The sequence below is a fragment of the Pagrus major genome, chromosome 1 (genome assembly GCF_040436345.1).
Source record: "Pagrus major chromosome 1, Pma_NU_1.0".
NCBI lineage: Eukaryota > Metazoa > Chordata > Actinopteri > Spariformes > Sparidae > Pagrus > Pagrus major.
Window position 1 is genome coordinate 34,873,818 of NC_133215.1, and position 17,072 is coordinate 34,890,889.

A 17,072-nucleotide genomic window follows, 5' to 3' on the forward strand; every position below is an offset into this window, starting at 1 on the left:
TAGGGGCAGCTCAACACGTCATCATCATGACATGTCAGTGTGAGGCTAATATTATTAAACATGACATGTTATATATGTATATATATGTATATATATATATATAAATGTGTGTATATATATATGTACTAAATACTATTTATATACTAGTACTATATACTATTCACTAAGCTTAGATCCTCCCTCTTCTGAGAGCGGGTGACAAAGAGGAACAGAGAAGAGAGACAGCTCTGTTCTGGTCTCATCTGCTCCCAGCAGCTGAATCTGCACCACGGACAGTCAGTCCAGTCAGTCTCATATGGTGGTCGGCTGGGTACGGGTTGTTGATTAGCGCATATTTGAACTGGTTGGCTCTCATAAGGGATTGGGTAGGTGCGGGTATTAAAATCACATGACCCGCGCATCACTACTGGGCTGACAGTTCAGGGTTGACATGCAGCAGAGGGTCCGCCGTTGCAGTAACGACTCAGCCTTGATACATGGTTCGCTGTATGTCTGTTTGTCTGTCTGTATACTGTCTGCTTAAAGGATAACGATACCGGGGCGCAACTGCCAACGAGTTTTATCATTAATCTTTCTGACGAAAGATCGAGTGAGGTGAGGTTAAAAATAGTAGGCCTACGCGAGTGTGGCAGTTACCGCTTGCACGCGTTCGCCCTTTTATTTTGAAGGCGTACACAGGAAGTAAGTTGACAGTGTTTTGAAACTTTAGGGCCTACGCACCCGGCCATAAGGCTTCGGGACAGAGGTCGAAACAGTACACGACTCAGCTTTTCTGCAAAAACCCACATGGACATAGCCGTCTTTAAGATCGATATTTCTCCTACGAGTGAAAAGTTACGAGTGGAAGAGAGCAACAAACAGTGTTTCGCCACCTCATAACATTACTGCAGCGCATTCTGCAACACAACACAGCGCAGCGTGAAGCTCCTGTCGTGACGAGACATGACAGTATTTGCCTACGTTATGGATTTTAGTAAAGAGAGCTCAATGTATATAGTCACGCTAAAGTTCATATAGTATCACACATGGCATATCAACAGGTGGCTCCGTGGCGCAATGGATAGCGCATTGGACTTCTAGTCAAGCACTTGAGGAGTGATTCAAAGGTTGTGGGTTCGAGTCCCACCGGAGTCGCACTTTTGTGACACGATTGTTTTTGTATTTTTTGGTTAGTCGTTCATTTATGCTCTAAATTATACATTTATGGATTTATTTCACTATTTTTGTATCTATTTTAGCATCAATTTATATATGTATCTATTTATTCAGCGATGAATGAGTCACTTCAAGTCTTCCATAATTATAGCCGAGAATGACAACGTGTAGAAATAAGTAACTTCCCTATTTTTAATCTAGTAGTTGGTTTTGCTGGGGATTACATACAGTAGCGATTATGAAAATTTAAATTATAATACACATTCATAATTCCAACAGTCTGTCACGAAAATGACATTAAAAAGCAAAGTGAAACCACTGTTGACCCTTGGGAGAGTGCATTTAGTAGATTCAGTATCCCAAGCATAAGCAGGAGACATGACTATGTACTCTTACCACTAGATGGAGCCTATTTTACATTTCCTTAGTGCATGTACAGTCTAATAATCTCCAGCAAATTACAGTGAGGGGGAGAAAAAGCAGTTAAGTGATGCTACAGCATCCAACAGCCAAACAGGGACAAGGAGAGGAGAGAGGACGTCAGTGAGACAAGAGAGTGGAGCAGTTTAATTCAACCACAAATCACATCGTTAATGATGGGTATGCTGAGGACATCAGTGGCTTTTCTTCTTCACCTGGCAGCCTCTCTGGCGGTAAGACACACAAGATAATTCTAACTATATCATAAAAACATCACAAAGCTTCTTATCAGTTCCTATTCCATGCATAGCTTTGGTTTCTGTGTACAGCCTCTGAGACAAATCTGTTTCAGATTTTTGCCTTCACCCAAACACAAATGATGTGATTGGAATTTCTTTTGTGGTGGCCACAGCTTTTAAAATTGCCACATTGACAGCAGTGTCTAAAAACTATGTCCCTGTTAGACTGGGTGATCCACAGACCTCACTGAGGGACTGTTTGCTTGGTTAAGTAGTGGTTCCAATGAAAACTGTTCATGTCAAGGTTTGCCCAGAGTAACAAGAACTTGTAACTTTTAAGAGACAAAAAACAACCCAAACATGTCAAGCCAATACACCTCCAGTGTCTACTGTGTCATGATCCTGTGAGATTCAATGTGATATTGGTTTTGGGGTGCATTGTATTAACTGTTACATGACTTGACCACCATCTTTTGTTTTTTTTATTTTTTATTTTGGGTTTGTGACTGTTTTAAAATGGTAAAGATTATAGAATGTTTCATGTGTAATGGTATCTGGAAACATGTGGATGTGTAATGGTAATGTGTGATGGTATCTTGTATCTGGAAATACACAACACTAATAACGAATGAATGAATATTAATACAGAAAGGCTCTGGCATCTCTGCACCAGCATGGAGTAGACAGAATGGTGAATACGTGTGACATTAACAGGCTTATGCTCTTCTCTATTGGCCAAACATTGGTGCAGAATAAATATGGAAAAATGGGAAAATACAGATGCAATCATGGTTTAGGCAACTTTAAACAAATAATCCAGATTGGAAAAACAAATACTGAATATTTGGCACATAAATCGGATCAGTAGTAGAGAGGATGTGGAACAAAGTAACATGACCACACAGACTAGATGCCCTGTGGTCTCCAGTGCTAACTGTTAGCAAGAGTAACCTTATGTCATAACAATAACTGCAATATGGGGAAAATCCTGGTCTGATCCTGCCCATACAAACCAGGTGCATGATGGAAAGCTAGAAACAGTATGCCAACCATGTGGCATACAGTATATTCCTTGTGTTATGGTTGCAGTTTTGCCCAGCTGTAACATGTGAGTGGCTGTCTGTAGTAGGTGATACTTGCTCCTGAAGATGAGTTGTTGACTTGTTCTGACCATTCGCATCCTACTACCCATAAGGTCCAGGGTAACCCTCAGTCAGTGAACCGGTTACAAATTTATTTTATTATTTTTTTTAAATGTAAACAGTCTTCAACATAATGTGATTTAGACAATATAATGATGGGAACATTTCTTGATGCATGTTTTTTTTTTTTTTAGCACATTCTTAACTTATTATGCTTTTAAAAGGTGACACAGACAACAGTGGTCATTTCAAAATATGTCCCCAGTGTAAATGACTCCTATACTTTCTTTCCCTGTCCAGGCTCCTGTGCCCTGTGAGGAGATGGTGGTCCGCCTGGAAGCGGAGATCCAGGGCCTGAAGAACGTGATCAACAACCAGCATCGCTACATCCAGGAGCTCCACAACAGTCAGGCCCAGCAGCTGGAGAAAATACCCAACTCCCACCTGGGCCCTGAGAACCTGTACCGAGGTAAGGCCACATTTCAGATGTGAGACAGGTTTGTGCATATCTGCCTTCAACACGATAATGTTACTTTGTTAGCTAAAACAACTGTGAAAGGCAAATCTAAGTGCCTTTTAAAAAAGCATCTTCAAAGTCCTGTTGAATGTCTCCAGTTGTTTCAGACAAATAGGATGGAAAAGATTAAAGATGTATGCAAATCAAAGTTAAGCATATATCAATGACGTACTGTGCTGACACATCTGAATGTCTCAAAATGATGCCTCATTTTTTTCAAGCAGCCAATTAGCAGTTAGCATTTGGTAGTTTTACAGCAGCTGCTTCACAGTAACAAGTCCTTCCAGACACTTAATGTGTCTCAAAGACCTTGTATATCTTTGTGTTTGTGTGTTCAGACTGCTCCGAGGTGTTCGCAGACGGTAACGTGGCCAGTGGGCTCTATGTGATCCGTCCAGACGGCTCTCCCACCGCACTGAGCGTCTACTGTGACATGCACAACGGAGGAGGATGGACCGTCTTCCAGAGGAGAAGAGATGGCAAAGAGAGCTTTGACAGGTGTGTGTGTGTGTGTGTGTGTGTGTGTGTGTGTGTGTGTGTGTGTGTTTGTGTGTGTGTGTGTGTGTGTGTGTGTGTGTGTGTGTGTGTGTGTGTGTGTGTGTGTGTGTGTGTGTGTCAGCTTTACACTCATAAAAATAGAAATATACCCTCTGCATGTGTCAAGACTTTTGGCGTATAAAGTGAATTTATGTGTGGACAGAGCGTGGGTGGAGTACAAGCATGGATTTGGAGACCTCTACTCCCCTGATGGAGAATTCTGGCTGGGCAATGAAGCTCTACACCATCTCACGTCACAAGGTGTGTGTACCTGTATGTGTGTGTTTATATCTTCATGATAGGATGGTCGCCTGTGTGACTCTAGTCTCCGATTTCTAGGAGACTACGACCTGCGGATTGACATGGAGGACTTTGAGGGTAATCAGCGCTACGCAGAGTACAAGAAATTCAAAGTGGACGATGAAAAGGTAAAACAAAACATCATTTTAATTTCACTGGTAAGCACTAGGAGTCATTTGTCGAAATAAAACTCTTGTGGACCACATTTTTGGAAAATGATTTATACTCTCTGGACTGGATTCAGTTAATGGATTTAATGCAATTAAACACCCGTCTGCAGTCCACTGCACTCTCTATTCTGTACAATAGAAAAAACAGCTTGTAACCATTAGAGTCCATCTCTCCTTCGATTTCTGTTCTTTCTCTGTCTGTAACCTCGTTCTCTTCTCATTTCCCACAACACATGGGCTCTTGTTTAGACTATGCATGCAACAGGAGCAAGGACGTCTGGCTCCAGGCCCTCCACCTGTTCTGCATCTCTTCACTTTCATTCTCCTCTCATCCCCACTTTGGCCTCCTTTTCATACTCACTGCTCCTTAATTTTCCTCTCAATGTTTTTCCTCCCTTGTCTGCTCTCTCCCTTTCCCATCCTCTCGTCAGCCGTTTTTCATGTCATTTATAATCATGCTGCTATTCAGAACAAAACCTTATCAGCTTCATCAATTGATCCCAGATGTAAGACAAACTACATTTCTTTGAGCACCTACTTTTGATTGCACTTACTGAACTTCACCACTCTGGATGCAAATATCAGACAATAATGTTCATTGAACCAAAGCTCTTTTGTAATATCAAAAGTTTATTCACAACTCTTTGTTTTTCCTCCCATGTCCACTCACAGGACCAGTATCAGTTACATCTGGGAGAGTACACTGGGGACGCAGGAAACGCCCTGGATGACATGAAGGGATCTCCTCCCGCTAGACTGAAGTGGAGTGGTCCAGGCTTGGGGACAAGCGGGGTCAAATTCAGCACCTACGACCAGCAGAATGACGGAGGTGCTGAAAATGAAGACGTTCAGTGTATCAGACACAGCAAGTCAGGCTGGTGGTTCAGCAGGTAAAAGATACTTCAACTCCATTCTATGTGAGGCACTTGTGTGCAACTTCAGAGAGAAAAACAAGGAACCCACAAATGTATATATACAGCAGTTACTACTGACCAAGCATTTGAGATTTTTCTCTTACTTCCTCGTCACAGGTGTGATTCAGGCAACCTGAACGGTCATTACTACAACGGACCGTACAAAGCCATGACTGACGACGGGGTGGTTTGGTACACATGGCACGGTTGGTGGTACTCCATCAAATCCGTGGTCATGATGGTACGAGCTGCTGACCTTGAGCATCCCCCACCAGTCATCGCCCCGCTGCCAGGACAGCTGGACTCCAACAAGGCAGCAGATGACGGCATCGATCCCCCTCATGGCCGATAGGCTGATAGTGTGGCAGCAACATGTGTCTCCTTACTGGAGCTGAAGCTCACCTGCTTGTTTTTAAATATTTCACTTAATTCACATGTTTCAGGGTAATAACTGTTAAAGTCATCTCAACCAGACTTTCCTGTATTCCTGCTCTATGACTTGTCAGGAATGTGTACCAATGCATTTATTTTAATATTCAAAATAAAACATCTTTGCTTAACTCTTCTGTCATATTGTATTTATTCTGTGTCCAAAATAAAGCAGAACATGGTAAACTTAGGCAATCTGGGTACATCTGAGGTTTTTCAGGACAAACAGCAGACACACAAAGTGAGACTTGTTTTGGATTCAGTAAAGAACAGAGCAGAGTCTTTCAGTTGAGGACAGTCTGTGGATGTGACCCAAAGCAAAGACATAACTGATCAGTCACTGGTTCAGCTTTGCCTCATTAATTTTTGGGCACATGGTGACTTGAGAGGGTGCAGGGGAGTTGTATCCCTTCATTAATGAGAGATTTAAGGGAACAAGTGGAGAGGGGTAAACACTGTCCTGGTCAACACCATCCTTGTTAAATAAACTGCATATTTGGCTCTGAGATGGTGTGTGTGTGTGTGTGTGTGTGTGTGTGTGTGTGTGTGTGTGTGTGTGTGTGTGTGTGTGTGCGCGTGAGAATATGAACTGGCCTGCTCAGATTTAACATCCAAGGGTGATTACATTCCACATAGTATATTAAGGTAGAGGTTGTGAGGAGCTCACACAGAGGAACAGACATCCATTGGATCAAAGGTTCATGTCGGTAATTCAGGTCAGTTCCTCAGATGAACAAACTTAATATTTGTTCCCGTTTGTCCACAGAGGGACGTCAGGACCACGGCCTTCTTCCAGAGATCCAAAGCAGATCAGTGATTGAGCGTCGCTCTTTGGGGGAAAAAAGTCCTCTTTAAAAGAAGGGAAAAGGCAAAACAATCCATGTTCATCCAACAAGTACCCGTCATTTCATGATTTATCAGACCCAAACAACTTTGAGTCGGTTTCCACTAACAAATCCAAGGATCTACCTCTTAAAAAGAGGAGCATAAAGAACAGGATGAGCTCAATTTAAACTGTACAACATAACAAAAGAAAAACAGGGAGAGATAGTCATAACCAAAGTGAGGCGCTATGTACAGACCCTGAGGTGTGCCTGTTAAGGTTTTCTTCAGAAAAAGAGGAAAGCTTTCTTGGAGAACAGTCATTTGATAGAGAGCAAGGCCAGTCCCACGCTCAGTCTTAAGTGCATCGGTGCCACTGCAACATCTTCTCGCTCGCAAAATAAGAGTCTTTAATGCAATTTATTTCAAATGTACAAGTTCATCGTGAGTATCCAACAACACTGCTGTGACTGCAGTCCTCTGTATTTGGAACGGCTTCCATCTTTGTCACGCTGAGAAAGGTGATGGGGAGAATGCGGAGGTCAGAGGAGAGGAGGGGCTTGTGGGTTGTTGGGGCTATCTGGGCGATAAGGGTGCAGCTGTGGGGAAGGAGGCAGAGTTCCGGGGTGAGCCGAAGGGTGAGGTGGGTGAGAGACGGCGGGGACTCGCCAGCAGGTCTCCATTGTGAAGCTTCCACAGCAGCTCCTCGTTCTCCATGGACAGACGCTTGTTGACCTTGGACTCTTTCTGCAGCGTCTGCTGGAGTTTGACCTGCTCACTGGACAGCTGCCTGCAGGGGGAGACAGAGAGCTGTAGTGGGCTGCAGGGAGACACACTGTGGCTGCCAGTCGAGCTTCATGAAGATACAATGATTTGAAAGGATAACGAACTAGAATCCTAATATCTGTAATTACCGTCCATGTGAGAGTCACCAAAAAACACTTTACATATTTTCACTGGTCAGAAGACAAAAATAATATAAATGGTAACACACAAGCTAATGATCATTTTACCTCCATTATTTATTAATCTAAGATTATTGTTAGTCTTTTGAATACAGGGCCTCCCAGTAAAGACACTGATGAATGATCAGGTTGCTCCTGTTATGTCGAGTCAAAAACACAATGTTCTGTCTTACAAATGATGAGTTAAAGGGAAGGTCAGGTGTGAGATAAACCTACATGATGGCATGGAACTTTTGTTCAATTTGCAGGGGTTTAAAGTCTACAGACATTGAGCTGAATATACACAAACATTATAGTTATTGTAAAGTTATTTCACTCAAGAATCTTCACTATTTATATCACACAGCAGTGGCAGGAAGACGTACTTTGAGAGAGCAGCATGTTTGTCCATCCTGGCCTTGTAGTCCTCATTCTCCTGTTGGACCTTCGTCAGACACTCCTCCAGCTTCACATTAGTCTCCACCTGCAACACACAGCAGCACAAAGATTGGTTTGAACCCAGTTCAGCACCTTCAGTAAGACCTTTTTCCCCCAGTAAGTAATCACTTTTCCCAGGACTGAACTATGAAGCAGCACTTAGACCACAGAGTGGCACAGACTCTCATAGATGACCGTATGTGAAAGACATAAACCGATGCTCACCAGTTTGTCCATCTCCATGAGCTTTTTCTCCTTCTGGTGCAGCTGGTTGTTCTTGATCTCCAGCACCACCTTCAGACTCTCCAGCTCCTGCTCCAGGTACACCGTGTGGGAGTCCTTCTGCGAACACACACACCCACGCACACACACAGGTTAGAAGAGGCTACATTAAACCTGAATGTTGAACACTTATACTGATTAAACATCAGTAAGTGGTTGTGCCCATCATGTGACCTTGGTGAGCCCAGGACGTTGCCTGGTTGGAGAGTTCATGCGGCTCAGAGTAAAGTCAGAGTGTGAGGCTCATTCAAACCAGCAGGGGGAGGTCATGTTCAGCAGAGGGACACATTCAGACCAACACTGGGCTTCACCTCCATGGTGACTGCCCTTCAGCTCACACACTGACACTGCTGTGAGGTTGCACCTTACTGGATATTAAGAGTGATGCAGGTTTTATGTTCTGACTTGACAAATCAGTGGTCTGAAGCAGGTTTGAGCTCCTCTATAATGACTGACAGTTTTCAGTGGGTGGCTCCCTGTTTGTTTTTTGTTTGTCTGGCTGTCTGTCTTTGTAATAGATTAAATGTACAGAAACAATGCATCTATTACTCCTGGTTAATATTCCTTTATTGACTTGCATTCACACAATCTCCAACACTGTGTACTGTGTGAGTCTAGAATCACAGGGTCAGGCAGCAATTATTAGAGATGTAACCATCTTTACCAGATTCTTGTCGGTCAGTATGCGCATCCTCTCCTCCTCTGCTTCAAGCTTCTCATTCAGAGCCTCCTTCTCTGCTGACAGCTCAGATATTTTCTCCTGGAGGTGGGACAGATGTACAGACAGAGGTGGAAACAGTCATTACTGAGTGAAGAACACTGAGCTTTGGTTCTTACAAAGTTAGACGGACACTTCAGAGTCAAAGACAGTAACAGGTCAACTCAAACTGCTGCTTCTTCACTGTGGACCTGACAGAGATTCATGAGAGTCAATGAATCAAATATATAATTGTAGAAAATACTCCAGACATACCACATGATGTGAAAGAACCTTTAAAAGTCATTTTCCTGCAGAAATGTGTCTTCTTTGTTAGTTTGTATTCAGTCCTATCATAGCTTTGTGTTGTGTGGATTCTTCGCTTCCATGTTAAACTGCAGGGAATTTGGCAGGCAGCACACTGACACTTTCCATAATAAATCATCAGCACTCCTCCAGAAGAATTTGGGGATTTTTTGAATTCTTCCTTGAATCCAAGTGGAGAAAAATATTTTTGGTTAGCATAGGCAACTCCTTTTTTTTAACTAAACTGGAAAAGTCCCTGGTATGACTGCTGCAGCAGCTGTTTAGTGAGAACAACAGTATCAACCACCTACATTCAGTGCATACAGTCTATTCTAACATTAGGAACAAATATAAAACACTAATAATACTGACTGTGTAGGACCACTATGGCGTTTTTGGGGCAGATGCTGGTAATGGTTATTAGGGAGCTCACTCAAAATCTAATAATTATAACCCATCCCAAGCATCGTTATCTGCACTGTTTGTTCTTTAAAACCAAAAAGTTTTTCATACCGAAATATCTGTGATATCGGCTGCCAATATCAGCCAATTGAGATATCGGTCGGGCTAAAAAAACTTTTTTAAAACTTTTTTAAACTTTACTTGAGCAGCACGGGTGTCAGTTGTGTACTTTTTGAAACGGTGTAAATTTGAATACATGAACGTCTCTTACAGAGAGAGATGTTTCTGTCTCCTTCATGGTTTTCTCCAAGTTCTCCAGGTCTGTCTGCTGGATCCTCTTCAGCTCTGACAGGCACAAACATACACAAAGACACATCAGCATCAAATGACTAATGTTAACCTTAATAACATTTATTCAACATATGAAATGATTGTGAAATGTGTAAGTGTTCAGCTTGTAACAGTATTTAAAATGCTGAGCTCATCCTGCACAAACCTTCTATTGAGGTCTCGTACTGCAGTTTGAGAGACTCCATCTTCTGGCAGTGACTCAGTTCCTGGTTTTTCCTCTCCACTTCCTGTCGGCTCCTCAGCTCCTCCACCTGATGGATGCAGACACAAATGAGGATAGCATACATGACCTCAACAACCAGCAACTTGAACCTTATTTGCCTTTAAAGCTTAAGGCGGAAAAACTTGAAGTTTAGATTTCACCCAACAAAAATCTTCCCCTGGCAGCCATGTTGGATTTCTTCAGAGTTTAACAGATGTATTTAAAGGAATAGTTTGGTGTTTTAGGAAATATACTTAGATGAGAAGTTAGGTCAGGTGATAAAAACTGCTCTCATATCTGTCCCTTCAACATGTAGCTATGCAATACTGAAGTAAGACCAAGAGGAGTCCTGGCAAAAAAATAAGATCTGGTATCTTCCCTCACATTTACTGATGTTAGTTTGAGCTCCTGGTGCTGCTGTTATCTGTACCAAATGATTTCAAATTAGAAAAAGCCTTGTGATTCTTTTATTACACTGTTGGATCAAATCTTTTGATTAGACACAAATGTGAAAGTGTGTGTGTGGCAGTTGGAGGCGTTACTGCAGCAAAGAAACAGAACATATAGTGTAAACTGTGGTTTCCAGTGAACACAACATCATATGTGTTTCTTTCATGGATGAAAGTGTGAAAACTATAACGGCTCATCTCTGATGAGTTGTGTAAGTATGTAACAGCTGACCTAAAGCAACTTGAGCCTCACATTCATGTTCACTCTGCAGTGTTTAACTGCAATCAATGTATGATGTAACCATCATACCATGGCGACGCAGCCATAAATCTTTGGCCGAGATTTTTTATGACCAACTGTATGGTATGTTCTGACTCCAATCAGAGTGTGTGTGTGTGTGTGTGTGTGTGTGTGTGTGTGTGTGTGTGTGTGTGTGTGTGTGTGTGTGTGAGTGAGTGAGTGAGTGAGTGAGTGAGTGAGAGAAAGAGACAGTCAAGTCAAGACGTTTTGTTTCTAATCAGCACTCTCTGCAGCTAGTGGTGTTTAAAGTTCAGAGTTGAAGAAAAAAACACAAACTGACCACATATCACACCATGTGTGTGAGACAATACACACTGCAGTAATTACACTTGCCCTGCAGCCATGTGAGCTGTAGAGCAGGAGTTCCATCCATCAAATTCATTCATTACATCATGTCATGTTGCATTGCGAGAGGGAATGTTTTTTTCACCTTGTGTGTAATTATTTCATAATAAAACTTGGTTTTATGAGAGAGACACAGGCTGAAGAACATTTTACAAGACTAACAAGCAACTACTTGTGACTGTGAACGTACAACAGGAGTGTGTATGAGTGTGTGTGCTCTCTGACCTGCTGTTCCATCAACATGCGGCATTTGTCAGCCTCCTCCTGGTATGTCTGGTGGACTTTGTCCCACTCTGTTTGGTAAAAACTCCTCAATCTGACACACGGACACATAAACAGGTTACATCCAGAGGACAGCAGAATCAGTGCAGGCTTTAATGTTCAAACGACAGCATGCCAACACTGAGGAGTTATGGTTATACATTTTAGAGCTGCAACAATTAATTGATCAGTCAATCGAAAAATATTAATTGCCAACTATTCTGATAGTTGATTAATCTCTTAGTCATGTTTCAAGCAAAAAGTTCAAACATTGTCTGGTTCCAGCTTCTTAAATGTGAGGATTTGAATGAATGCCACATTGGGCGCTGGGAAATTGTGATGAGCATGTTTTACAATCTTGACATTGTTCTGTATAGACTAAACTACTAACTGATTAACCATGAAAATAATTGGCAGATTAATCAATAATGAAAATAATCATTAGTTGCAGCCCTAATAATATCACATCACATATGTGATGCCGAGTGTCTGGCTGTGAGCACATCAGCAGAGGTGAATTCCACACCTGTCCTCCAGCTGCACCAGCTCCTCCTTGTGCTGCTCCTCCAGCCTCTTCAAGGCCTCCTCCAAGCTGACGCGCACCTCCTCCTTCTCCTTCTGCAGCTCTTTGCAGCACTGTGACGACGTGACTGGAAGGAGAAGAGAAGAGCAGGAGTGAATATTACTACCTGGACGCTGTGTTTGGAAATCTATGCTTTTGTTGTGGTAGTAAAGCAGAATGTCACCTTCATGAAGAGTAGAATCTAACCTAGAATTAAAACTTTTCTTACATACAAAAGTGTCAAAATGACCAATAGGTAAAAAAACAGTGGTGGAAAACTAAACCCACTGACTAATGGCTGTAAAAAGTAATCTAAATTTCTTAGAACAAGTAGCATGTTCTAAACAATGAGAAAATCATCTTAATATTAAAACTTATTTTAATATACATTTAAAGAAGCTAGAGCAACTTCATTCACAGAGGTCAGACTTGGACCTGCTGCTTAGCCTTGTTACAAAACAAGAAGAAAGAAGAATCAACTGTTTATTACACAACCTTAGATCTGTTAGAAATGCTTGTGAGGGAAGATGTGCAGTCAGTGAACTATCACTGAGCTTCTATTTTGACCATTTACTGATGTCATATCCGTAAAAAACACAAATACAATCATCGTGTCACATTATGTCAGTCCAGAATGTACTGAGGTGAGACATGCCTGGAACAGTCAGCATAGGTAATGAATAACACATTTAGTGTGTGTGTGTGTGTGTGTGTGTGTGTGTGTGTGTGTGTGTGTGTGTACGTGTGTGTGTGTGTGCTTCAGCATTCCCTGACAACCACATTCCACTTTAACTACTCTTACGGCAGACGTGAGATCCAACCCTGAAACATCTGCAAGTCAGCTCAGAAGTATGCAGCAGGACTCATTCCTCTCATGACTAATTTAAACTCTCACAAGCACATGCACGCTTCCCTCCGTCTTTACCCATCATCACACGCCATTTTGATTCATGTGTGTTTCTAGTCTGAAATATTTGGGAAAATATCCAGGTGGAGACCAGAGCACCTGCACCAACAGATCTCTGCCTCTCAATGCACGCAGGACTTTTTGTTCTGTCACTTTCTCAGTGCTTTTCACAGATATTGCATATTGTGTGATCATCTATTATGTAATGGAGCAGTAGAACCAATCATACACCGGGGACATATGGATGTTATCCCCTGAAAAAGTAAACGTGATCAAAAACCACCCTGTACACACACACACACACACACACACACACACACACACACACACACACACACACACACACACACACACACACACACACACACACACACACACACACACACACACACACACACACACACACACGCACGCAGGTAATAAAACATATTCTAACTTATGTAAGTGTGTGCTAACAACTGGCTGTAGCTGGGACAGTTGCTCTTTCCCTCTGAATGGAGCTCTATAGTGTGACTGTAAGCGCCTGTCGCCATGGTAATGGAAACACAAAGCCAACGACAGCTGAGAGTAGCTTTGAAACAAGCTTGTTCTCTATCATAGACTCTGTGTGTGTGTGTGTGTGTGTGTGTGTGTGTGTGTGTGTGTGTGTGTGTGTGTGACAGCAGGTGCTGGGCAGGTGGTGGTGTAAAATAATGACATCATTCCAGGAGAGACCCCTCTTGTCTGCCTGGAGGTCAGATTAGTGGTTGCGAGGGGGAAAGAGTCTCAGTCTTCAGTAAAATGAAAACATGAAACAGAGTGAGTGCAGTCTGTGAAACAAGGTAAACAGCTTCAGGCCACAGTCTTGATTTAATCTACAATATGTCTAGTGTGGAGTCAGCACAGAGCAACAGGTTTAGTGCCTCAGGAACAAATAATTCCTTCACATGCAAACACTGATCATAAAAGACGACACTTCAACCTGTTCTCCTGCAGTCTTTGAGTAGAAACCTTTCACACTGAGCTCCTGCAGCACTCTCTGTCTTTAGACTGGTGTGCAGCAGAGGAAGCAGGAATGCTGCTCTGACCTCCTCCTGACAGTCGCAGCAGTTGTGCTACAGTAACTCCTCACTGTAAAACTTCACAGCAAAACCATTAAACCTGCTAACATTACCCAATAAGACACAAACAGGTCCTTCCAGTTCAGTCTGACTATGAAGGGTTTGTGCGTGTGTGTGTGTGTGTGTGTGTGTGTGGTGACAGCAGGGGTCTATACATTGCTGACATTCTTCAGCTCTGTGTGTGTAAAGAGATGAGCCAAAGGTCAGACAGGCAGTAAAAGTGGAGATCACAGTCAGAGCTGCTCACAGTGATGGACAGAGGGACAGTGGAGAGAGAGAACAAAGTGATGGTGCTGAGGACGTGCTCCGGCTGTGTGTTTCAGGACATGTGTGTGTGTGTCAGTGTGAGGTGCCTGGTATGTACAGTGGGCAGGCAGTTTGAGAGTGTGTGGTAGCCAAATTTAAGATGGCATTCAGAGTAAGAGTGTGTGTGTGTGTATGTGTGTGTGTGTGTGTGTGTGTGTGTGTGTGTGTCTGTGTGTGTGTGTGTGTGTCTCCTCAAATAGTTGAATATACTTAAATTACAGTCAAGGTTATTTTAATATACAGATCCATGTGAGTATGTGTGTGTGTTTCTATATTCATGTGCTTAAATGCATGCCTTTGTGTTGCATGTGAACACACACTGTCTATCCAGTGAGCCTGTATGTGTATCATTATGGGGTGTAAATGTACAGTAGGTGTGTGTGTGATCTTGAATAACCCTGCTGTATCAGCTGAACTGGCAGAGCTGCTATTGACATGGTACACATTCACAGCTGTCTGAGCACACACACACACACCAGGACCATCAGTATTTAGGACACACAGTGTCATGTAATGTGGATCTCTCAGACTGTGAACTCAACTGTCTCTACAAACAGTTTGTGAAAGCAAATCATCCTAAAACTCACCGTCACTTAAACAACCGCTTGCATAAAACATGTTAATAAAAGTATGTCTCTGCCTTCACTTGCTCCCTCTCCCCTCTCTGCTTCTTCTTTTCTTCATAAACACATTGTTTGTAACCAGTAGGGTTGAACTCTTGCATTGTCTCATTGACAGTTAAATGGCAGGCTGCCAAACACTGTGGAACTACTGGGTAACACACCTCAAACACACACACACACACACACACACACACACACTAGACATGGAAACTGTTTCCTAATCATTTTGTGAAAGTGCCAGGTGACATTCTGCATAAGATCATTTCTTGTTATTGAAGTCTTCTGCTGTAGTCACGTGGAACATTCCCGTTCTCTGAAGGGCTGTGTGGAGTGAAGAGGCCTTTGTGTGCTGCTGTTGATACTTAAACTACTAGACTAGTGGCTCAGACAGTTTTTTAAACCCTCTTGTTTTAAAAAATGACAATAAATTGACGTTGCAAAGGTATTTCCGTTTGTGCTGTAAAGCACTGCACCAGACTCCAAATCCATCCCAGCAGCACAGATGTTATCAAAAGAAATGGGGACTGCTACAGACAGTCAGTTTTCTCAATTAACTTTTTCGGAATTACACTAATGTCTCAAATTTGAAATGCAAACAATTTATTGATGTCAATATCTAATCTGCCAGCCCTTACTGTGAAGATGACATGAGATATGAGCCTTTATTAAGAATGAAGACTACAACAGAAAGAACACCAGGTTTTGAATGGCAGTTGACCCGTCCCTGATAAGCTTTGTGTGTGTGTGTGTGTGTGTGTGTGTGTGTGTGTGTGTGTGTGTGTGTGTGTGTGTGTGTGTGTGTGTGTGTGTGTGTGTGTGTGTGTGTGTGTGTGTGTGTGTGATATGCAAATGAATGGCAGACAGAGAGAGAGGATGTTGGCAGGCACGTGGCAGCAGGCGGCTGAGTGGATGTGTGAACACTCTCTTACCCAGCTCGTCTCGGAGGTTGGCCAGTTCCAGCGACAACTCCTTCTTCTGCTTTAAGGCCTCCTCGCGCTGCACAGAGGAGAAGATGAAAAATGAATCCATTTAAGTCTAAATATGAGCAGAGATAGAGAAATGCAGACTGAGGCTGAGTTCAAAATCCTTCACTATTCAGTCTGCAGGGAATTCTAGTGGAGGACTCTGTCACGTGTTAGGTGGCTATAATAATAATAATAATAATAATAATAATTTAATGCACAATGCTCGTTAGCTCTCAGTTAGTGGCCATGGATAGTACACTGATTTATCTGATGCATTGTGAAATGGCCTCAGTACACTGTCAATGACACCATCACCACAAAATGATGAACGTACACAGAGCAATGTAAACAAGACTCAATTCTGATTCTGTTTTGAACTATGTAGTGAAAGAAATTGGAAACATTCTGTGTTTTACAATCTGAACTCATCACAGATGAGTGATTCCAATCACTGGCTTCAAAGTTAACTAGAGGGGAACTTTTGTAAAGGCCAGTTGTGGGTGGAGACATAGCAGGAACACAATAACACAGATAGAAGTGACAGAGGAGACAAATATGAGAGCGAGCTCATGAACATAGGGTGACCACATCCATCATGGCTGCCAAAAAAAAAATCTTGTTCTGCTCCCAACAGCAGCTACAACTGCAAAATAAAAATGCTAAATTAAAACCATTTCCCCAGGCAAATAAAAGGCTAAAGAGTGATTAAGAGAGATTAAGAATGAACAAATAACATCCTGAAAAACCTGAAATATCCCATACCTGCCACACAGGAGCAGCAGATTCTGTCTGTCTCATGTTTTGACATTCTTACTCTGATGGAAATCACTTTAAATACAGTATTTTCTGTTCATTTCACCGTGTGTGTGTAAACACGTGGACTAGCACACACTTCAACCTGATGAGCATACCATAAGTGAACTAAACAATATTCTCCTACAGTACCATGTTAGAATACATAACATTTACTCTTTCTAGCGCACACA

The 17,072-nt window shown here is 42.3% G+C and overlaps 2 protein-coding genes and 1 non-coding gene across 6 annotated transcripts in view; 2 read left to right on the top strand and 1 right to left on the bottom strand.

The window, feature by feature from the left end:
* The first annotated feature begins 512 nt into the window (after positions 1-512).
* On the top strand, positions 513-5,954 carry LOC141004626 (fibrinogen-like protein 1). Of its 2 annotated transcripts, XM_073476277.1 has the most exons (8): positions 535-594; positions 1,620-1,808; positions 3,257-3,425; positions 3,812-3,971; positions 4,174-4,271; positions 4,350-4,438; positions 5,153-5,370; positions 5,512-5,954. In XM_073476277.1, the coding sequence occupies exons 2-8, from the start codon at positions 1,749-1,751 to the stop codon at positions 5,744-5,746; spliced, it is 1,029 nt and encodes a 342-aa protein (XP_073332378.1). In that variant the 5' UTR covers positions 535-594; positions 1,620-1,748; the 3' UTR covers positions 5,747-5,954. The 2 variants fall into 2 exon arrangements, with proteins under 2 accessions (XP_073332370.1, XP_073332378.1); XM_073476269.1 differs by having other exon boundaries at positions 513-1,808.
* On the top strand, positions 1,043-1,134 carry trnar-ucu (transfer RNA arginine (anticodon UCU)). The gene is given in 2 exon segments: positions 1,043-1,079; positions 1,099-1,134. It is a non-coding gene; the product is annotated as a tRNA-Arg (tRNA).
* Positions 5,955-5,957: 3 nt separating the features above from the next.
* The window catches only part of LOC141004607 (uncharacterized), a 77,407-nt gene continuing 66,292 nt past the window's right edge, over positions 5,958-17,072 (bottom strand). For all 3 annotated transcript variants that reach the window (XM_073476225.1, XM_073476214.1, XM_073476234.1), the window contains exons 10-18: positions 16,051-16,117; positions 12,150-12,273; positions 11,588-11,678; positions 10,211-10,316; positions 9,986-10,059; positions 8,974-9,069; positions 8,253-8,369; positions 7,976-8,073; positions 5,958-7,435 (exon numbers count right to left, since the gene is read on the bottom strand). In XM_073476225.1, coding sequence (XP_073332326.1) covers positions 7,222-7,435; positions 7,976-8,073; positions 8,253-8,369; positions 8,974-9,069; positions 9,986-10,059; positions 10,211-10,316; positions 11,588-11,678; positions 12,150-12,273; positions 16,051-16,117 — 987 coding nt within the window. In that variant the 3' untranslated portion in view covers positions 5,958-7,221. The remainder of the gene's footprint in view (positions 7,436-7,975; positions 8,074-8,252; positions 8,370-8,973; positions 9,070-9,985; positions 10,060-10,210; positions 10,317-11,587; positions 11,679-12,149; positions 12,274-16,050; positions 16,118-17,072) is intronic.

Bases quoted from the DNA above. Each gene is read 5' to 3' on its own strand.
- LOC141004626 (XM_073476269.1), top strand. From the start codon at position 1,749: ATGATGGGTATGCTGAGGACATCAGTGGCTTTTCTTCTTCACCTGGCA. The intron at 3,426-3,811 runs GTAAGGCCACAT...TTGTGTGTTCAG, and splicing joins CCCTGAGAACCTGTACCGAG to ACTGCTCCGAGGTGTTCGCA. The intron at 5,371-5,511 runs GTAAAAGATACT...TCCTCGTCACAG, and splicing joins TCAGGCTGGTGGTTCAGCAG to GTGTGATTCAGGCAACCTGA.